The sequence below is a fragment of the Camponotus vicinus genome, unplaced genomic scaffold, assembly GCF_025532165.1.
Source record: "Camponotus vicinus isolate PSW18456_S1 unplaced genomic scaffold, iyCamVici1.0 SCAF_13, whole genome shotgun sequence".
NCBI classification, from domain to species: Eukaryota; Metazoa; Arthropoda; class Insecta; order Hymenoptera; family Formicidae; genus Camponotus; species Camponotus vicinus.
Genome location: NW_028141949.1, coordinates 10,690,281 through 10,714,336, shown reverse-complemented (window position 1 = coordinate 10,714,336; position 24,056 = coordinate 10,690,281). Strand labels below are relative to the sequence as shown.

Sequence of the window (24,056 nt, the reverse complement as noted above, 5' to 3'; positions counted from 1 at the left end):
GCTACAAGAATATGTAATAAAAAATAGGGGGTTCCATTTAAAGAAATTAAGTTGATCTTGAAATCTCCTTAATGCCTTCATCTATAAAAATATCGTTTGTACCATACGATGTCCCCCTCTGTATCAAACATCTTTTGGTATAAAAATTTTTTCATAGCTCTTCAACTTTAGCTAATATTCACATCAGTCACTTTATATGAATCACCCTGTATATATCGATAATATCGATTATACAGGGTGTCTCTGAGCATTACCTCACGCACTTGTGAGCGCAGTAAATTAAATAAAGAAGTCCTATTCCATGTAACAATTTTTGCAATAATAATAGAAATATTAATTATTGAAATCGGACGAATGAGAGAAGCGTTCGACCGCTCGAGCTTTAGCACGGCCCACCGTGTCAGACATTGCCTGCCGGCGCGCGGCGAAGGGAGGGACAGCGAGCCGCTACTTGTGGTTACCGCCATCGCCATTTTCACGTTTCGCCGCGCACCGGCAGGCAATGTCTGGTACAGTGGGCTGTGCTGTAGCTCGAGCAGTCGAGCGCTTCTCTCATTCGTTTAATTTACTGCGCTCTACCTCCTTACAAGTGCGTGAGGTAGTGCTCAGGGACACCCTGTATATCGATTATATATACAGGGTGTGTCATTTTAAATGATGCAGCTGAATATCTCTTAAAGTAAAAGAGATTGGGAGAAATGTTTCAAAAAATAGTTGTATGATTTCGAGGGGAACATAAAGCGGTACCATTAGTTTGACCTCGAAGAGTCAGCTGAAGGTCACGTGAAGGTCATCTCCAACTTTTTAAATGGGACACCCTATATGCTTTTGCGTATTCTTATAGCTCATCTCGAGAGCTTTCCAAAACACTATAATTAAGTTAGTTTTCATTAAGTACTTTCCGAGTTATAAGGCTTGAAATCATTTCTTAATTTTACATAAACTGTAAAATATCTTGTAAAATATTCATTTTTCGATTACCTTACCTTAATACTTTTATGTACAAAATAATGAGAGGAATCAATTGGTGTAAAGAAAACACATATTTGTTTCGAAAAAAAAAATGTAATTGTTAATTGCAAATTATTTTTATTAAGGTTTAGGTTTAGGTTTAGGTTTAGGTTTATTAAGGTAAGATAATCGAAAAATGAATATTTTACAAGATATTTTACAGTTTATGTAAAATTAAGAAATTATTTCAAACCTCATAACTCGGAAAGTACTTAATGAAAACTAACTTAATTATACTGTTTTGGAAATCTCTCGAGATAAGCTACAAAAATATGCAATGACAAATAGTAGGTTCCATTTAAGAAATTGAAGGTGACCTTCATGTGACCTTCAAATAACTCTTCAAGGTCAAACCAATGGTATCATCTTATGTCCTCCTCGAAACCATACAACTTTCGTCTGAAACATTTTTGTTTGCTGGGCTTAGTTTTTGAGATATTTTATTGTCCAAGTGAAAATGGGAAACCCTGTATATATATTTATATATATATAATATTATATATGTTATATTATATATATTATATACATATATTATATACATTTAATAATATTAAATATATCGGAAATTCGTAAACAATTTATATTGTTTATTTTCTATTTTTACACATTCTAAAACTCACTGGAAGAAAAAATATAGTACAATTTTTCTATCTCTTGCATACGTATATAACAATATAAATTAAATTGAATTATTAATCAATTGCTCAAGTATTAAAAATGTTAATGATATTATATAGATATCGATTTAAAATTCAAATAGTCCAATTGGAATAAATGGCAATTATTTTTATATATTTTCTTCACTTCTTGACGCATATTTTTTGAGAAAAAACCGAACATAAATTAGGGTCTATTGATTTTAATCATTTTCAAATATATTCCACCTAATGGTATTAATATAAGAGACGAGCGAGGATCGTTTATATAGGGAATTTGCGTTTTTTCGCAAATTTCGACTTTATAATTTCGCAATATTTTTATAAGCCCAATTTTTGTCTGATGAACAGCAAAGCGAGCACCTTAAAATAAAAAATTATTACAAGAATAGTATTAAAGCATTCAATTAAAAGTATCTAAAAATATAAAAAGTAAATATTATACGAATAAACTTAAGCTTGTCAAGAGAGAAAATTTCTGCCTATAAACAAAACAAACAGAACTTAACAATATATATTTAAATCTATTTTTTTATTTCATTTTACCTATGCAATTTCTTGGTCCATCGCCGAAAGGCAAATAAAACATCGGGTGTTTAATTTGCGCAACTTCGTCAGAAAATCTTTCAGGGTCAAATACATCTGGCTTCGGATAAATATCCGGATCTCGTTGAATTGCGTAAATTGGAATCCATATGTTCTGACCTTTTGGTATATTAACGTTGATACTATGAAAAGTATAACTCGATGTCGCTTTTCTTGTAAGATGGAATAATGGAGGATATTTTCGTAAAGTTTCTATATTAAGAACAATGAAAAAGAAGTATAAAATGTGTTATAAAAGTGCATTTTTCACTTGTATTAGAAATTAGCAATATATTATATTATAATATTGTTGTAAATTGACATAGTGTATTATTCGTTTACTAAATTTCTTCTTTGATTGACGAACCTTTAAAAACCTTATCCAAATAATTCATCTTTTTTACATTCTCATATTTAAAATTGCCATTATGTCTTATATATTCTTCATTAATTTCCTCACGTAGCTCCTCTTGTATTTCTTGATTTAATGCTAACTCGTAAAGGGCATTACTCATAGCTGTTGATGATGTTTCAAAGCCAGCAGCGAAAAATACGAATGCTTGAGCAGCTATTAGGCTTTCAGTTAAATCTAAAATGTAATATTCTTTTGTTAGAAATATTCTTTTTTTATTCGATAATTAAAAATTATAATTTATCTGTCTATTTAACAGTTTAAATATTTTATGAACTTTATTAATATTCCTTACACGTAAACTGATGTTTTGTATCTAAGAATCCATGATAAAAGATCAGTTATTACTTACCGATATTGTTTACTTTATCTGGATGTTTTTTTAAATCACGCAATGTATCAATAAAATCGTGCCTAACAATATTATTCGCATCTCTGTAGTACATAGTCTCTACGACAACACGTGTAAAAAATTTGGTGACTTCTCTTTTTGGTAAAATATAACTGAGTATATCGCAAAGTCGCTTAGGTAGTAATCGTCTCATTCTTCCTCGTAGAATATTTTCCCAAGTTGGCGCAAAGACCAATCTTCCCATTTTGCGAAATTCGCTGTCTTTGTCCGACAAAGCATTCATTTCAATACCAAAGGCACAAGTACCTATTACATCGGTCGTATACTTGGCCGTTAGTTCGCGACATTCTATAGGCTCGTTTTTGCTCACTAGTTTTTCTATGTATCGTTCAAGTCGATCAGCGCACTGTGTTATTAAAGAGAACATTTCCTTTAATTTGCCAGATGTGAAAACGGGCGAAAACCTTGTTCTCAATGGTCGCCATCTTTCAGGTTCTAAAGCGAAAAGATGTTGCGATAACGGATCTAACTGTAATAAATACAAAATTATAATCAAATTTTTTATAATCAAATTTTCCAATTCAAGAACATTTTATTAAATTATGCAAGAACTTGCTCAAGACTATTGGAAACAAATCTTGTAATTGTCAATAATTTATCATATGGGAAACAGAAAAATGTATTATAATTATTGAAAAATACGTTCCGTTTTTATATAATTCGAATGTTATAATATAGTTTAAAATATACATATTTGTACGTTCGAACCTTTTCGTGAAAGGGAAATCCTCTATCGGCAAAATTCGTAAAATCTTTGATAAGAATATCCTTAATTAAATCTGGATCTTTTACGATAAGAATTGGTGTCCTGTTAGCAAATATTCCAACCATGGGTTCATCTTTGTAGTCGTTGTATATTTCCATCAAAAAATCAGGTAAGGGTTTTTTCATAAACATAATATCTTTAATATTACCGAATCCTGGTGCCGGTTGTGGACCGCGAATGCCACGTGACTTCCAAAAACCAAAGTTCAATGTAAAGTAATAATACGCACCAAGAAATGCAACGGCAATGCTGCATATTATTTCGAAAGATTCCATAACCTTGTAATTAAAATGCTCCTGATAAATTGTCTCACACAATATTAACTAAAACGGAGAAAAACAATATTCCGTCAGAAGAAAAATGAAACATTAAACAGTATAATAAATTTAGTGCATTTTTAATGAATTAAATGTCTACAAAGCTTGATTTAATTAAATTTCATCGAATTTCTTATCAAAATTCCGTGGAATTATCGATATGTTTATATTACAAAATGCTTAAAAATAAAAAAGCTAAATTAAAATAATTCTTTGAAATATGTTATTATTATTATTTATACGCCAAATATGCTATGCGAAAATTTACAAATCTTTTATATCGCAAAATTCATTTTGAAACGAACGACATCTAAATAAGTGATAATGGTAATAAATTTGACGCACTTGAATGCAACAGCAATGGAACTCTGGCAGTTACAGCTCTATGTTATCTCAGCCAACTAACTTATAACATTGGCTGCCACGATCCAAGTTCGGTTAATCTACAAAAGTATGTATGTGATGTATGATAATATCAATTATTATCATCACTACATGGAGATGTGTAATCAACATTGTCAACACAAGGAGAATGAGTACATGAATTCGGGAATTATATTTGTAATATTCATCTCTCGCATTTACAATGCTCCACTTGTATTAATGATGAATTGCATATTAAAATAAAAATTGATAATGCAACATGATTAGATGATACTTTTTTAAATACATTATCATACATGAATGCTAATGTACACAAAATGCTCTATGACGCTGTACAATTTTAAGTAATAATTAGTCGTTTTTCACCTAAGATAGTTTGATAGCTATTGATTGTGTAAGACAAAAATTGTAATTTACAATTAACAATTCCATATTTTATCTTAAAAACAACTATGTTTTTTCTTTACACCAATTGATTCCTCTCATTATTTTGTACATAAAAGTATTAAGGTAAGATAATCGAAAAATGAATATTTTACTAGATATTTTATGGTTTATATAAAATTAAGAAATTATTTCAAGCCTCATAACTCGAAAAGTACTGAATGAAGAAATACTTTATTATAGTGTTTTGGAAAGCTCTCGAGATAAGCTACAAGAATAAGTAATAAAAAATAGGGGTTCCCATTAAGAAAACGGAAGTTGACCTTCAAATGATCTTGAAAATGACCTTCAATGTCGAATCCAAGGTCACTATTAGATAGCCCCCATTGTTCCCTACAACTTTTATCCGAGTCGTTTTCCTTCAAACGTTGATCCTGAAAAGTTATGAGGGTGGAACTTTTAAAATGGGACACCCTGTACATTTTAACATTAAAAATATATAAAGTTCTACTAGTAATGATTGTATTATCAGTAGAATTTTATATATTTTAATAAAAGACTGATGAAATATGAATGATTTATTTTGTTTCAGATTCTTTATATGAAAAAGTGAACATTTTACACGAAGACTTTCAACAATTTAAAACAGAAATGAGACACGAAGCAAGTAGAAATAAACGAGAAATGGAAGAAATACTTATTATTCTTAGAGAAAAAATTCCAATAAACGAAGGAAATGAAGAAATAACGATGCCTGATTTTCCATTAACATCTGTCGAGGAATATATATGTGATTCAATGAAACGTTGAGAAATGATGAAACAATTCGTAAATGCTTTGTAAGTATATGCCTTTTGTATGTATATTCTGAAATAAAATGTTTTACATTCCACATTTTTTTTAAAAAAAGGTTGTAAAGTTTCAAGAAAACTTGTAAAGTTCAAAATACTTTTTGGAAATCTCTCATAAATTTAAAATATATGAAATATTTTCTCGAAAATATTATGAGATATTATGAGAATTTTTTAAATAGAAATCACAAAAAATAAATGATAAATTTATATTAAAAAAATAAATAATTAAAAGTAAATAAGTAATAATGAATAATAATACAACGATAATTTTTGATAATTTTGTTGAGTGTATAATATAGATACATCTATACCGAAAATTATGGTTTTTTCACTGTTTTATAAATTTATAAAACTTAAGTACATATACACTCGCAACACTGCAACAAATACTATAATATAAATATAAATATAAATTTATAAATAATATAAAAATTTAAATAACAAGTTTATAAAGATTTCCAAAAAATATCTTTAACTTTTTGAAATTTTGTTTTTTTTTACGTTATAAAATATACGAGATATTTCTGAGAATATAATAAATATTGAAAATAAAATATATTGGTGGTAACTCTGTACAAAAAATTATTTCCAATATACTTACATACTGTATTACATTTGAAGTAGAACATAAGCTGTCTAGGACTGGTACAAAAAATACTGTCGCAATCGAAAATTCTACTTTTGCACTATAATTGGTAATGTACTTTACAATAAAAGATTATCTCAATGTATTTTTCAACTTTTTTCTATTCGCGCTATTTTGTTATTTATATTATTTGCGAATGTAGATGTATAAAAATCTTATTGACATGTGAGATGTATGAAAATTATAACTTATTTTTAACGATCTTTTAAAATATTAATATTTTTATTTATATAAATAGACTAATTTTTTTAACTGTGTTTATTTGCTAATGTAAATATATATACATATATTATCTACACAGGCTGTGACTCATACAAAAGAAAAAACACCTGATTGCACCATCGCATTGATTGTAAAACATATAAAGAACTGATTGCAACATGCAGGTGATAAAATGCATTATCTGATAAGAAAGATACAACAAGAAAGAGAAAGACGCAAAATTAACATACACATATACAGGGTGTCCCATTTTAAATAACGACCTCAAATATCTCCCGAATAATACGTTTTACAGAAAAATGTTTCAGACAAAAGTTATATGGTTTCGAGGGGGCCATAAGACGATACCATTGGTTTGAAGAGTCATTTGAAGGTCACGTGAAGGTCACTTCAATTTTTTTAAATGGAACACTCTATATATTTTTGCACATTCTTGTAGCTCATCTCGAGAGCTTTCCAAAACACTATAATTAAGTTAGTTTTCATTAAGTACTTTCCGAGTTATGAGGCTTGAAATAATTTCTTAATTTTACATAAACCGTAAAATATCTTGTAAAATATTCATTTTTCGATTATCTTACCTTAATACTTTTATGTACAAAATAATGAAAGGAATCAATTGGTGTAAAGAAAACGCATAGTTGTTTCTAAAAAAGAAATATATAATTGTTAATTGCAAATTACATATTTTTTCTTCGAAACAACTATGTGTTTTCTTTACATCAATTGATTCCTCTCATTATTTTATACATAAAAGTATTAAGGTAACATAATCAAAAAATGAATATTTTACAAGATATTTTACGGTTTATGTAACATTAAGAAATGACCAAGCCTCATAACTCGGAAAATACTTAATGAAAACTAACTTAATTATAGTGTTTTGGAAAGCTCTCGAGATGAGCTATAAGAATATGTAAAAATATATAGGGTATTCCATTTAAAAAAATTGAAGTGACCTTCACGTGACCTTCAAATGACTCTTTAACGACAAACCAATGATACCATCTTATGGCCTCCTCGAAACCATACAACTTTTGTCTGAAACATTTTTCTGTAAAACGTATTATTCGGGAGATATTTGAGGTCGTTATTTAAAATGGGACACCCTGTATAAATATAAAATATTATCCTCTATGTGTATAAATAATAATATAATATATTCTTTCTATAATAATATAATATATATTCTCTATAATAATATAATATAATCTCTAAATAAAATACATTTTCTATATGTATAAATATGAAATATATGCTTTGAAATGAAGATATCCAAGTATATATATTAATATACTGTTCTCTTGGCATTAACAAGTCTAGGAGTATGTCAGAATGGATAATACATTCATGTATAATTATACATTTTACAGGAGTGCCAGAGGGTTATAGTTTATAATTTCAATCTACCTCTGCAGGAAACATTCTTTAAAGATGATGCTAATCATGATCCACAGTGGTTCGATGAGCAAATCATTGCAGGTTTCGTAATGGGTGGCATAAAGAAATAACAAAAAATGAAAGTGGATATTATGAAACGTATTACTCTTGTTATTTTTGAGATTCTTGAGCGAATTTGCGCTATATATAGTGCTTCGATAGATATGAAAATAGATTTTGGTGTGGATTCAGATGGTGCCAGTGATGCCGGAATGCCCACGCGAGCAACGAGCAACCGTAGTGGAGGGGATGACGCGCGCAGGCGTAAACTGCGTACCGTGAGAGCCGGAGCCTCTGCTAGCTTTGGATAGTAGAGGACAGAGATATTGATTTTCTGTCTCCTTCTCACTTTCCACAGTCGGTGACGAGGCAATGCTTCTCGTTCACGTTGCCTCTGGCCTCTCGCTTTATTTAATACGCGTAACAGCGTTAAATGTTTTTACAGCCTTTTTGTATTATTACATTATATATTATGTATGCGTTATGTATTAAATATACGTATTTTATAATCGCTAATATATAATACATAATGCATACCAGAGTTGGGAAAGTTACTTTATAAAAGTAATTAGTTACAATTACAGTTTTTTTAGTAAAAAATGTAATTAGTTACAGTTACAAGTTACCGATTCTGAAAAGTAACGCGTTACAGTTAGAGTTACTTAAAAAGTAACGAGTCGTTACTTTGTAGTTACTTCCTTGGAATGGAAATAAAAATATTAAATCTGCACGCAGTAATAAAAATTTAATGACAATCTTATAAGGTATTAATTTAATTCTTGCAAATTATAGGGAATTTTAGAATGGCATTCACTTTAAAGAGAGAAATATATATTTTATTTTAATTTCAAAACAGCTAAATAAAAACAAAAATTTTTATTTAATGTAAAAGAAAACTTATAAAAAATATAATTTTATTGCATTGCTCTTTTAATTTCATTATTTTAAGATAGATAGTATATGTATATAATTAATCTTTACATTTTTACTATATATTTTATATATGTGTATATATATACATCACGAATAATCCAAATTACAAATATTTATTACTATATTTTTTTAGTTAGTTTTTTTAATATTTATAACATATATGAAATACTCTACATATTATAATGATTAATACAAATGTAACACATATCATGAAATACTAAGATGTGTTAAATGATTCAATATGTTTAAAATTTTTATTAATAAAAAATGGGAGCATATGCATTGGATCATAAAGAATCGATAAAAGCGTTTATATGCAAGTGTAAGGCGGTCCAATACGATTTGCAAAGATTTAAAATATATATATATATATATATATTTTTTTTAAATCTTTATATATTATATATTTTATATCTTTATATATATATATATATATATATATATATATATATATATACAGGGTGACCCATTTTAACTTAGGCAGCCAAATAACTCGAAAAATAAGCAAGATAGAGAAAAATGTTTTAGACAAAAGTTGTATGGTTTCGAGGGGGCCATAAGATGGTATCATTGGTTTGACCTTGAAGAGTCATTTGAAGGTCACGTGAAGGTCACTTCAATTTTTTTAAATGGAACATCCTATATATTTTTGTACATTCTTGTAGCTCATCTCGAGAGCTTTCCAAAACACTATAATTAAGTACATTTTCGTTAAGTACTTTTTGAGTTATGAGGCTTGAAATAATTTCTTAATTTTACATAAACCGTAAAATATCTTGTAAAATATTCATTTTTCGATTACCTTACCTTAATAGTTTTATGTACAAAATATTGAGAGGAATCAATTGGTGTAAAGAAAACACATAGTTGTTTCGAAGAAAAAATATGTAATTTGCAATTAACAATTCCATATTTTTTCTTAAAAACAACTATGTGTTTTCTTTACACCAATTGATTCCTCTCATTATTTTGTACATAAAAGTATTAAGGTAATATAATCGAAAAATGAATATTTTACAAGATATTTTACGGTTTATGTAAAATTAAGAAATTATTTCAAGCATCATAACTCAAAAAGTACTTAACGGAAAGGTACTTAATTATAGTGTTTTGGAAAGCTCTAGAAATAAGCTACAAGAATGTACAAAAATATATAGGGTATTCCATTTAAAAAAATTGAAGTGACCTTCACGTGACCTTCAAATGACTCTTCAAGGTCAAACCAATGATACCATCTTATGGCCCCCTCGAAACCATACAACTTTTGTCTAAAACATTTTTCTCTATCTTGCTTATTTTTCGAGTTATTTGGCTGCCTAAGTTAAAATGGGTCACCCTGTATATATATACATATAAAGTAACTATTAAAGTAATTATTAAATTAGTTACTAGTTACCGAAAATATGTAACTGAATTAAGTTACAGTTACAAATTGAAGAAAAGGAACGAGTTAAGTTAGAGTTACCGAAAAAAAGTAACTATAACTGTAACTTCGTTACAAGTAACGAGTTACTTCCCAACCCTGATGCATACATAATATACAATATATATAATACATAATAATTAATGAGTGTGCCGATTGCGTCGTGCACGTTGCGATATATCGAAGCTGCAAACATAACAATATATTTGCAATAATAACGACAACAAACGTATACTGACCAATTATACGTTTGCATGGTGACAATAATATAAAAATAATATAAATGAATGGTGACTTTCCTCACCACCCATGGGGTATCACAAAGGCGCGTTAAGTTTTTTACTTTAGAGTGTGGATCTTCACCCGGAACCTATTGTACCACACTTTAAATAATATTATATTGCACTAATATATCGACATATAATTATCTATATTACATTTATGCAGAAGTTATGTTTTTTAAAAAGATATTTTTTACACGTTAATATTTTTTAACTTCGGTGTCAATTAGCAACAAGAAATTTTTTAATATTTTGCAAGTTTGGTGTCAATTAGCGACTAGAAATTTTTTAATGTTTCGCAAGTTTGGTGTCAATTAGCGACAAGAAATTTTTTAATATTTTGCAAGTTTAGTGTCAATTAGCAACAAGAAATTTTTTAATATTTTGCATGTTTGGTGTCAATTAGCGACAAGAAATTTTTTAATATTTATGAAGTATTTGTTCTCTTTTATTATTATTGCATTGTAAACGATTAACCGACACTTTCATCTGCTGCATATAAAGTTAAACTACTTTTCTTTTAAGGATAATCTGCATATAATTTAATAGATAACATTCGAGATAAATGTTGTTTGCTTATTGTCATGCTTATAGCTGTTTCCCCTCTAGTTTTCAGTGCTGATTTTATTACACAAATAGCATTAACAATGGTTGAAGAAAGTTTATTGGGTTTTTTTATTTTAAATCAGTTAAAATTGAAAACATTCTCTCTGGATCTGCATTTGAATTAGGAAGTGATCAAACAGCACTGAGAACATTTCTTAAAGTGAGATATTTATAAGTATTATTTGACAACTGGTACTGTAAGATTTTTTTCCACATATCATCAAATTTTAATTTCGATAGATTTTCTTTCTCTTTTTGAGTTAAATCTGTTGGTAACGCAAGCCACTCTTTTCTTAAGGATTCTTCATCGAAATCACCAAGATATTTAGCAATAAAAGAAACATGCTGAAACGATGTTTCTCTATTATTATCGAATAAAGATATAGATGGATCAGAAACTTGTAATTTTATCAAAAAATTATGTGTAATAAGCAATCTTTTACGTATTTCCTGTGCAACAGTTATATAAAATTGTAAACAATTCTGTCGAATGGTTACAACTGCTTCTATATGATCTTCTATTATTAAATTATTAAGATACGCTTCACATTCATCTAATAAAAATTTCATTTATATTTTTCTAAATTTGTTTCTGCGAAAATCCATATTTGTGGCTATGTTTTGTAGATATTCTTTTTTAACAAAATTTTGACAGACTTGGGAGAAAAAATTAACTGATTTAAACTGCAATAAATGAATTCTCGTTTCTGTTGATTGGAAATATGCATTGAATATATTAAAAAAATTTTAAATATATTTCAGAAAAAGAAAATAAGCTTTCATTTCTATATTATACATCATAGACAAAAGATATTCTCCAGATGTTGTTTTATCGCTCACAACCATTTCTTGTAGAAAATTTTTAATTGTATCCCACGATTCAAAAAGCCTTTCGACACATGTGTGGTGAGATAGCCAGCGCGTTTCACTTAATTTTAAAATTTTGCGATTACTTTCTTGAAAGCAATCACAAAATTCTTGAAAAATTGACAAACGTTTTGGACTGCTATTAATAATTAGCTATTTTTTTTTAAATTCATCACAAAATGATGATATTTTCGCACACGCAGCATGCGCAGCTAACGCAGCTGAATGACATGGGCACGGAAATGTTAATACATGTTGGCACATCTCTTCTAATTTGGTTTTAAATGATAAATGTTTCCCTATCATTACAGGTGTATTGTCGCATGATAGGGCAACAATATTTAAAAAGGGAATTTGTAATTTCCACATTTTAGACTTAAATGCATGGAATAACATTATAGCGCTATAATCTTTCGCATCAATATTAATTAATTTGACTAGTTGTGAGCGAATATCTAATGTCTCGGGATCAATGTATCGAACGAAAAATATCATCCACTTTTCATTGCAAATATCTGATGTTTCATCAATAAAAATGGAGAATTTTGTGTTTTGAAGCTTATTAGCGACATTTTCACTTTCAACAGGATACAAAACATTAGAAATTATATTTCTACATTTCGTTCGACCCATGCTCATTTTTTTTAACACATTAGGATCTTGCCCTACGTGTTGAAAAAAACTTAAAATTTCTTGTGCTGTTTGATGAGGTATGTTTTTTTTTGCAATTAAAACGGCATATTGTATTTCCGCTGCTTTTTTACGTTCATCAAACGGCAAAAGGGAATCGTCTATCATATCTATATCTATATTTTTTATTTCTGTTTTATTTTTTTTAGACATGTTTATATGTGGTTTGGATTCTGGGTGACGATAAATATGTGATAAATCACCAACCATAGATTTATCACAAAAAGTGCAAAAAAATAAACTTTTATTATGCGGCACTTCACGTAACCACGATTTAAATAATTCGATTTCCATCCATTGTGGTTGAAATGTAGATTTTTTTGTATATATTTTTATGTGAATTTTCATTATTATCATTTAAAGACAAAGTATTTTCCTGAATATTTTTTTTTGTGGGACGCAGAATCCGCATGCCTCAAAACATGTGTGTTACACGAAATATTTTTATTACATATAGTGCAATGATACAAGCTATCATTAGAAGATACTTTACGTATCCAAGATTTAACTACATCATTACTAAGCCAAGCTTCCTGAAAACTTTGTTTAGGTTTTTTTCTTAATTCATCAGACATTTTTATAGAACAAGTAATAGACAGAAACAAAGAATTCAAGAAGAATGAATAAAAGAAAATAAGGAAGATAAAAATATATAAGAATTTAAAAACAATTGGAACTTACAACCAAGATTGTTTCAGCTTCTCTTTCTCTCTCTCTCTCTCTCTCTCTCTCTCTCTCTCTCTTTCTCACCTTCTTTCTTTCTTGTACACCCAGCGCAAGTCACAAGGTGAAATACATTACTAGCACAAAATATATATATTATAATATTAGCAAGTACAAGGTAATGCCAGAACGTATCGTGATCTGTACACGCGATTTTCACTTGTGTGCTTACCCCCTCCACTACGTTGCTGGTCATCTGGCATCACTGGAACAAATGCCAATAGTGCTTCATTCCGTTGTAATACGTCAACAAACAACGATACGTCGTATAAGACTAGACACGCCAGCATGTCTCGTAAGTAATAAATCAATTTATTATTATTTCTATTCATTAGTAAAATATTAAGAATTCTTAATTTATACTTTTATCTTTTTTTTAATTTTATGTACTTTTTATTTTTACAGGAGAAAATGAAATTGGAAATATGCAGAAAATACTGCAACTGTCGTTGCAGGAGCTTTTGCTCCTGCACCACTTGTTGCAGTATTTGCTGCTGCAGCAGCAACAGCAGCAACAGCAACAGCAGCAGCAGCAGCCGCCATCGATATTGACGTCGACGCCGTCACCGACGATAACACCAACGTCAACGCCGGCGACAACACCAATGTCGCAACATTCAAATAGTATATATTATTTATTATTTAAATGATATTTATTTATTTTGCACGAATATTATAATGCACTATTAATTATGTAAATGTTTATTTTTTAGATACACAAAGAAGAGGACCGGGCGGGCGATCACCTGCCCGTTGGTATGCCCGGCAAATGATAGCTGACCGAGGTGGTCGAGGAAGCCAACATCGCAGAAATTTTCGAGGCCGAATTATGAGGGGCCGCAGTGGCCCAACTATAATAAAAAAATATTACTTTAATTAAATTTAATGTGTCAAATAATTATTTATCTTCCTTTATCCTCTTTTTCCCTCTCTTTCAGATATTGTTATATTATGTTATATTATGTAATATTAAAAAATTTCTTGTCGCTAATTGACACCAAACTTGCAAAATATTAAAAAATTTCTTGTCGATAATAGACACCAGACTTAAAAAATATTAATGTGTAAAAAATATCTTTTTAAAAAACATAACTTCTGCATAAATGTAATATAGATAATTATATGTAGATATATTAGTGCAATATAATATTATTTAAAGTGTGGTACAATAGGGCTCCGGGCGAAGGTCCACACTTTAAAATAAAAAACCTAACGCGTCTTTGGTGATACCCCAAAGTCACCATTCATTTATATTATTTTTATATTATTGTCACGACGCAAACGTATAAGTGGTCAGTATACGTTTGTTGTCGTTATTATTGCAAATATATTGTTACGTTTGCGGAACGACTTCGATATATCGCAACGTGCACGACGCAATCGGCACATTCATTAATTATTATGTATTATATATATTGTATATCATGTATTCATTATGTATTATATATTAGCGATTTTAAAATACGTATATTTAATACATAACGCATACATAATATATAATATAATAATACAAAAAGGCTGTAAAAACATTTAATGCTGTTACGCGTATTAAATAAAGCGAGAGGCCAGAGGTAACGAGAACGAGAAGCATTGCCTCGTCACCGACTGTGGAAAGTGAGAAGGAGACAGAAAACAATATCTCTGTCCTCTAACAATACCTCTGTCTACTATCCGAAGCTAGCCGAGGCTCCGGCTCTCACGGTACGCAGTTTACGCTTGCGCGCGTCATTCCCTCCACTACGGTTGCTCGTTGCTCGCGTGGGCATTCTGGCATCACTGGATGGTGCAATTTTAGTTGCTGATATTATTAATAATGTTTCCTGGAGACTGCGGTCTTCTGAGATGAGAAACTGATGAAAGACAAGCAAGTAAAAATCTTTTTAATGATGAGCAATTTATGTTTTTTGTTTTCAATATACTTTGTTACACTTTGTTATTTAAGATTATTTAAGATTGTTATATCTGTTATCAGGTGTACAGAGATGTATCTAATATAACACAACAATTTAGAAACAGTAAAACGTCATTTCAAATGGGAGTAACTGGATTATATTATTGAAGCACCTGGTACATTGATTGTTATATTTATGGACTCTCTCCGACGAAACGTATTTTGCGTATTTAATATAATATCCCAGATAGCCAAATCTGTTAGAACAGATTTTCGTCAAATACCTATTACAATTTTTAAAGGCAGAAAGTTACAGTTTGTATAAAGGAACTGATATATTCGATCATGTTGCCAGCATGTCAGCAGAAATACAACAAAATTTGTTCATAACTGGACAAAAGATTGTCAACAGAAACCGAGCAGAACTTGTTGATATGAACTGACGGCAGATTGATGGCAGAAATTGAACAGAATCTATGCAGCGCAATTTGACAACAGATTGTTGGCAGAAACCGAGCAGGATCTGCGCAACGAAATTTGATGTCAAATTGTCGGCAGAAATCTGTGCATCGAGTAAAGTCTGCAGATATAACTAACGGCAGATTGATAGCAGAAATCTGTGCGGCGCAATTTGATAGCAAATTGATAACAAAAATCGAGCAGGATCTGCGCACACAATCTCTGATAGCAGATTGACGGCAGAAATGGAACAGAGTTTGCATTTTATATAATTCGTTCCTTCGCATACCGCTATGTGATCTATACTTTCTCGTAATCTAATTTCTGTCAGAAATATATACATATAAAGTCGCAATTATTAATAAAAGATCAAAAATGTAATAATTATGATTTTAATTTCTATCACCTTATTTTTGACATCTGATACAAGTAGATGAGATTCAGAATATTAAACTGATTGGAATCAATATGATAAATGGGAAATTATTCATGTACTGCCTATTTAAGGGATAAAGCAAGAATTTGATTCTAAATAAATTACATCTCAAGTTTTACAAGTTACATTTACTTTTATATTATATCTTTTACTTTATTACTAATTTAATTAAATTGAATTACTCTTTCGTTATATGAGATATAACTACGATATAATATATAATAAAATATTTTTCCCTCAAGTAGTCCCCCTTTTTGAGTTAGAAGGCTTGAAATCATTTCTTAATTTTACATAAATCGTAAAATATCTTGTAAAATATTCATTTTTCGATTATCTTACCTTAATACTTTTATGTACAAAATAATGAGAGGAATCAATTGGTGTAAAGAAAAAACATAGTTGTTTTCTAAAAAAAATATGTAATTGTTAATTGTAAATTACATATTTTCTTTCGAAACAATTATGTGTTTTCTTTACACCAATTGATTTCTCTTATTATTTTGTACATAAAAGTATTAAGGTAGGATAATCGAAAAATGAATATTTTACAAGATATTTTACGGTTTATGTAAAATTAAGAAATGATTTCAAGCCTCATTACTCGGAAAGTATTTAATGAAAAGGTACTTAATTATAGTGTTTTGGAAAGCTCTCGAGATAAGCTACAAGAATGTGCAAAAATATATAGGGTGTTCCATTTTAAAAAATTGAGTACTAACCTGACCTGCTTGTCGTCGGTCGTCGCGTCGCGCACTTTGCATCGAGTATCGCGTTCTGTTAACGCGTTTCTTTAATCGAGTGTGTAATTAATAATTAAATGCGTTAACCGTTTATTAAATTCGTACCGTAACCGTTGGTAAATTCCTCCTTTTATCAATCGTGAGTGATTAAGTGCGCGAGTAAATTTGTAAAAGTGTCGAAAGTGATGAAAGAAAAAACTTCGCTTATTTGACGATGTGTCAGACTGCGTGTTGAAGAAACGACGTCTCGTCGACGACGATTATTATCGTGCAACACACTGGGCACTGCTATTTATCAGCAGTATGAAGAATCTCATTATTAAGGTAAGAATAAGTGAGTGAGTGAGTGAGTGAGAGAGTGAGAGAGAAAGAGGGAGAGAGAGAGAGAGAGAAAGAGGGAGAGAGAGAGAGAGAGAGAGAGAAAGAGAGAGAGTACGGTGCATGTGTGGATACGGGTGCATAAATACACCACACACACACACACACACACACTGATTGTTACACTCATCGTGTGCAGCAATCAGCTGATCGCGTCGAGCGCCCCACATGATCGCCTGTATCGGACGGTGAGTTGCGACGTCCCTGTCTACTTCTTGTACTCGTTCCGTAATTCGCAAACTATTATATTTAATAATTTAAAAACTAAGCCTCGTAGACAATTTTGGTAAAGGGAAAATCGTCTTAGAATAGACTCGACAATTTACTTTTTAAGGACAAACGTTTGTTCTGGATCACCCAGTATATATACAGGGTGTCAGGGAAATTTTTGCCCACACGAAGTAAGGAGGTAGATTGGCTCAAATTAAGAAGGAAGGACTTGTACTGTTTTGTGATATTCGCAATAATTAACGAAAAATTAAATAAAGAATATCGGCCAATCTACGTGAGTAGAAGCGCGCGGCGACGAGAGTCGTGCCACTGTAATCTTATACTAGGCGCGCGGCGAAGCAATGGGCGGATCGCTCTCCGAGACATGATGGTGGCGTGCGATATATCGCAATACCGCGCCGAAAAATGACCCGTCCTTTTAGTGGCGAGAAAATGATGCGCTATCATTTCCACACCACTTTGCGGTAGATAGCATGGTGCGCTCTTTTTATAGTGGTTTCCCCCATAGGCCTATTCCACTCTCAATTTAAATATTTGTGAAAATTGTTCAAAATACCGTTACTGTACGCCGTACTGTACTGTACCGTTACTGAATGTATCGTAAATGTAAAAAATTGATGATGACAGTACCTTCATAAAAATTGATCCGTGGTTGAAAATCCCTCGATAAAATGTGTTGCACACGTTGGTAATGATACGAGCGTAATCCGTTACACGTAAAGCGTGATGTACCGCGTATCGCGAAAAACCAAATTCGTGTGCCACACGACGCACGCTAGTTCCAGGATTTTCATAAAATGCTTCAAGAATCCTTTCTTCATCTGGTACACGAAGACGCACTGCTGGACCGGTTATCCCGATATTATGCACGATACCCAGTTTCACATAATTATTGCACAACTCGTAAAACTGTACGTTCACTTGGCTTTCGTGCCCGCCCGGAAAATCATTCCACGTAAATTGCGGCCGCGCGATAAGTATTTTCTCCCGCTAGCCCGTATGCCTCAATCATATTCGTATATTCCTGCAGAAAACACTTCATTTTCACTGTTAATTTATTACGCGAACACATGATTTTTACTAAAACCGTCTCAGCTCTCGCAGGATGTTGCCAGAGTGCATACGCCAGCAGCATGCAACTACAGCTGAGCGATCCGCCCATCGCTTCGCCGCGCGCCTAGTATAAGATTACAGTGGGACGACTCTCGTCGCCGCGTGCTTCTACTCACGCAGATTGGCCGATATTCTTTATTTAATTTTTCGTTAATTATTGCGAATATCACAAAACAGTACAAGTCCTTCCTTCTTAATTTACCTCCTTACTTCGCCAATTTACCTCCTTACTTCGTATGGGCAAAAATTTCCCTAACACCCTGTATAAATATATGGGTCATTCCACGTCAAATCAGCCACCCCCCCCCCCCCCGCCCAAAATTGCATTGAAGTAAATTTAACTTCTAAGGTACCAAAATTTAGCTTAAAACATCGTTTTTTATGCCGTCTGGCGATTTTGAAAAATGTCAAATAATGACCTTGGTTTTGTCAGTTAAATAAAAAATGGTACCTATTTTCGTGTTCAAATCTTTATTATTTTCTTACAGATGAAGTACAAAAGTCATTTTTAATGTAATTTGATTCGCTGAATCCAAATCTGAAGTCAGAAAAACAAAATTTATATTTTTGCAAATAAATAATTAGTTTTTATTGATATTTACTTATAAAAAATAAAAATAATGTTATTATTTTTAAAAATGCTTTTTTCTCTTTTCAATATGATATTTCTGTGCTAGAATATTAACTAATTATTGTATTCTGCACAATTGCACATTTGTCAATATCAATATTTTTAATAATTTGTTATAAAAAAGCTTTCTGCGTTTATACAGGGTTAATATTGTCTATAGATTATTTTCCAAAGCTCGCATTATTTTTTCTTTTCTGTATTATTTAAGTTTAAGTTTTGAAAATTTTTAAATTTTTAGGTCCTTCAAATTTTCAAATTTTTTAAGTTTTTATGTTTTATTAAAAATTTTTAAGATTTTTTTAAATTTTAGTTAAATTTTTTAAATTTTTATTATTTAAAATGTAAAACTAATACATTTTATACATCTTTATTGCTTCATTATTGGAATCATAAAATGAACAAACAAAATTAACTTTTATTGATCACGTGAGATCAAATTTATTTAATTCATAAAGAAAAAGTTACACCTACAGGACTTAAAGAAAATCTCTTAAGAATTAAATTTTTATCTTCTATTGGTATAAATGCATGTTGTTTTTGTATATTAGGAACAACTCGTGCGTTTTGAAATCGACTTCGAAGAGATGCTGCTACTTTCTTATGTTGTTTATCACTAAAATATAATATTTTCATATTTGAACATTTCTTCCTTGCCCAAGCAAACAAAGTTTCAGGAGTTAAGATAGGACATGTTGCTGGAGCTTGAAGACTAGCTCGTACTGCTTCTCGTTTACAAGATGCACCTACTCCATCACAACCTCCTTTTCCATGAGCAGTAGCGTGGAAATGCCATTCTGCTGGCACCCCAAAATTCTTGTTATGATGCAACAAATTACAAATTTGGAACCGGTTTTTAAAATGCTGTTAGCACCGTCAGTAAAGTAGATCATTTTCTTAATTGTACATGTATTTTTTAATTCATTTATAATCAGTTTTTGAGAGATGTGTACAGCAACTGTATCGTGTGATAAACAATTAGATAATATTACCATGCTACCGTGTAGCAGTTTCTCATTACAGTGATAATAATATAAGACTGTAATAACAGTGCACTGATTATTATTAAAATGAAACACTTGAGCTGCATCCTGCACAACAAATGCGTAATTTTCTGCGAAATCAAGTTGTACAAGTACTTCGCCTTCACAGAGTTTATTTTTTTGGTTTATAAAGTATTCTGACTGTCTTTTGCATATAAAATTATGTGGCTTTAATTGTTGTAACTTACAAGAAAGCTGTTTTAAAAATTCCTGATTTAGGAGTTTATCTGTAATTAAAGTAGCTCTATCAGTAGTTTGCCAAGTACTAAAGACAATTTCAGAAACGTTTATTTTTTAGGAGCGTATTCAATAATCTCTATAAGTTTGTCATCATCTGAACAATTAGAACATTCGTTAAAATGACATAAAACAGTAGGATTATCGCACATCAAAACTTTTAAACAATCTTTATAATCATTCAATGGATTATCCATTTCTTTTGATATTGCAAAAATATTTATAGCATCAAGCATTATCTTACAATTTTGATGAATGGTACAAACACAAGTACAATGTGTGCCACTTGTACCTGCGAGTACACAGTGACGCGGCCGTAATTCACAAAATTTAGAAAAACTAATCGGATAATCAGGATAATTCATCTTAAAGTGTTGATGTAATTGTTTTAGATCAAAAAGGAGTAACTTTTTTCTGCTTTTTAATTTTTTCTTTATCACTCCAAATGGTAACAGTATTCTTTATTTCAGCCATTATTCGACTATTTTCATCTGATTCATAAAAATCTTGAACTTTTTGTACAGTATTGAGCGGTAACTTTTTTCCAGTTCTTGCTGAAAGAGATGACCAAATACCTTCATTTATACGCAGATTCTTAGCAACTTCTGCAGTATATCTAGAACACTCAAACTCCTTAGAAATTTTCCGTATACTCCATGACAAAGGAGCCAACGTTAATAATTTTATACGCTCAGGATCATTCTTAGACAAAGAATTGAATACTTGTTTTATTCCATTTAATATTTCCTCTAGTTCTGCTTCTCTAGGACTGACGTCATTATCTACAGCGATCGACGATGCATTAGAATCGCTACTACAACAACTTTCATGATCGCTAGAATTTGTTTCCTCGTTTCTTTTTGTATATAACTTTTTGCGACAATCAGTACATATTTTAGCGTTTTTAGAATACTTTTCTCGTAGTTTTAAAGGTATATTTCGCAAATCTTTACCAACGTGACCCTTTTCGCCAGGACGACGAAAAGGATTGCAGCATCTATCTTTTCGAAAAGACACTTGAAGGACATAAAAGTCATTAAACAAAATAAATACCGTATAATAGAATATTTCGCAGAAAAGTACATAAAAATATACAACACTTAAAGTTAACTTAAAGTTTATAAAACTTAAAGTTGTAAATACGCGCGAAACCACATCCGAAAGCGCTCCAATCATAGATATCAAAGAATAAACTGCGCGTTCCGTGAGAGGGGCTGAAGTTGGTTGAAATTATGAGAGAGGCTGAAGTTGGCTGGGAATCATAATTCCAACCAACTTCAGCTCCTCTCATATATAGAACGCGCAGTCTATCCTTTTTTTATTATTTGTATAATGCGTCATTTAGTAAAACCATTAAACACTAAGGCATTGGAGAGAGAGAGAGAGAGAGAGAGAGAAAAAAAAAATTGATAAAACCTCGCACGTTTCTACTTAGTTAAAAGTTCATTTCACAAAAACTGATATTGACAAATTATGTAATTGTGCAGAATACGATAATTAGTTAATATTCTAGCACAGAAATGTCGTATTAAAAAGAGAAAAAAGCATTCTTAAAAATAATAACATTATTTTTATTTTTTATAAGTAAATATCAATAAAAACTAATTATTTATTTGCAAAAATATAAATTTTGTTTTTCTGACTTCAGATTTAAATTCAGCGGATCAAATTACATTAAAAATTACTTTTGTACTTCATCTGTAAGAAAATAATCAAGATTTGAACACGAAAAAAGGCACCATTTTTTGTTTAACTGACAAACCAAGGTTATTATTTGACATTTTTCAAAATCGCCATTCGGCATAAAAAACTAGATATTTCAAGCTAAATTTTGGTACCTTAGAAGTTAAATTTACTTCAATACAATTTTGGGCGGGGGGGGTGGCTGATTTGACGTGGAATGAACCATATATATTTATATATATATAATATTATATATGTTTTATTATATATATTATATTACATATATTATATACATATATTATATACATTTAATAATATTAAATATATCGGAAATTTATAAACAATTTATATTGTTTATTTTCTATTTTTACACATTCTAAAACTCACTGGAAGAAAAAATATAGTACAATTTTTCTATCTCTTGCATACGTATATAACAATATAAATTAAATTGAATTATTAATCAATTGCAAGTATTAAAAATGTTAATGATATTATATAGATATCGATTTAAAATTCAAATAGTCCAATTGGAATAAATGGCAATTATTTTTATATATTTTCTTCACTTCTTGACGCATATTTTTTTAGAAAAAGCCGAACATAAATTAAGATCGATTGATTTTAATCATTTTCAAATATATTCCATCTAATGGTTAATATGAGATACAAACGAGGATCGTTTATATAGGGAATTAGCGTTTTTTCGCAAATTTCGACTTTATAATTTCGCAATATTTTTATAAGTCCAATTTTTGTCTGATGAACAGCAAAGCGAGCACCTTAAAATAAAAAATTATTACAAGTATAGTATTAAAGGTTTCAATTAAAAATATCTAAAAATATAAAAAATAAATACTATAAGAATAAACTTAAGCTTGTCAAGAGAGAAAATTTCTGCCTATAAGCAAAACAAACAGAACTTAACAATATATATTTAAATCTATTTTTTATTTCATTTTACCTATGCAATTTCTTGGTCCATCGCCGAAAGGCAAATAAAACATCGGGTGTTTAATTTGCGCAACTTCGTCAGAAAATCTTTCTGGGTCAAATACATCTGGCTTCGGATAAATATCCGGATCTCGTTGAATTGCGTAAATTGGAATCCATATATCCTGACCTTTTGGTATACTAACGTTGATACTATGAAAAGTATAACTCGATGTCGCTTTTCTTGTAAGATGAAATAATGGAGGATATTTTCGTAAAGTTTCTATACATTAAGGACAATGAAAAAGAAATATGCATGAAAAGAAGTATGTATATAAAATGTGTTATAAAAATGCATTTTTTACTTATATTAGACATTAGCAATATATTATATTATAATATTCTTGTCTGACACAAACTGACACAGTATTTTTCTTTTATTAAATTTCTTTTTTAATTGACGAACCTTTAAAAACTTTGTCCAAATAAGTCATCTTTTTTACATTCTCATAGTAGTTAGCACTAGGAGAATTCTAACGCAGGGATCTCAGGGGGGTGAGGGGCGAGGGGATCTCAGCGGCGCGGGGGAATGACGTCACGCAGGATGGAGGGGGGATGACGTCACGTGGGACGGAGGGAATTTCTATGGCGCGGGGGCTGCGGGGCGGGGGA

General features: G+C 30.5%; 1 protein-coding gene, 1 long non-coding RNA gene and 1 pseudogene across 5 annotated transcripts; 1 reads left to right on the top strand and 2 right to left on the bottom strand.

Annotated features, from left to right (window-relative positions):
* Window positions 1–1,576: 1,576 nt before the first annotated feature.
* On the bottom strand, window positions 1,577–4,596 carry LOC145964312 (putative cytochrome P450 6a13). Of its 4 annotated transcripts, none has more exons than XM_083086936.1 (7): window positions 4,505–4,596; window positions 4,072–4,165; window positions 3,785–3,915; window positions 3,017–3,545; window positions 2,620–2,841; window positions 2,214–2,465; window positions 1,577–2,030 (listed from the first exon to the last, which is right to left on the bottom strand). In XM_083086936.1, exons 2-7 carry the CDS (start codon window positions 4,115–4,117, stop codon window positions 1,855–1,857), a joined length of 1,356 nt encoding a protein of 451 aa, XP_082943062.1. In that variant the 5' UTR covers window positions 4,118–4,165; window positions 4,505–4,596; the 3' UTR covers window positions 1,577–1,854. The 4 variants fall into 4 exon arrangements, with proteins under 4 accessions (XP_082943062.1, XP_082943063.1, XP_082943060.1 ...); XM_083086937.1 differs by having other exon boundaries at window positions 4,428–4,506; XM_083086934.1 differs by having other exon boundaries at window positions 3,785–4,165.
* A 95-nt stretch (window positions 4,597–4,691) lies between these two features.
* On the top strand, window positions 4,692–7,119 carry LOC145963969 (uncharacterized; annotated as a pseudogene).
* Window positions 7,120–14,367: 7,248 nt separating this feature from the next.
* On the bottom strand, window positions 14,368–17,281 carry LOC145964323 (uncharacterized). The gene is made up of 3 exons (XR_014436413.1): window positions 17,118–17,281; window positions 15,271–15,462; window positions 14,368–14,463 (listed from the first exon to the last, which is right to left on the bottom strand). It is a non-coding gene; the product is annotated as an uncharacterized LOC145964323 (long non-coding RNA).
* Window positions 17,282–24,056: the final 6,775 nt, after the last annotated feature.

Bases quoted from the DNA above. Each gene is read 5' to 3' on its own strand.
- LOC145964312 (XM_083086934.1), bottom strand. From the start codon at position 4,117: ATGGAATCTTTCGAAATAATATGCAGCATTGCCGTTGCATTTCTTGGT. The intron at 3,546-3,784 runs GTTCGAACGTAC...TATTTATTACAG, and splicing joins GATTTCCCTTTCACGAAAAG to TTAGATCCGTTATCGCAACA. The intron at 2,842-3,016 runs GTAAGTAATAAC...ATTACATTTTAG, and splicing joins AGATAAAGTAAACAATATCG to ATTTAACTGAAAGCCTAATA.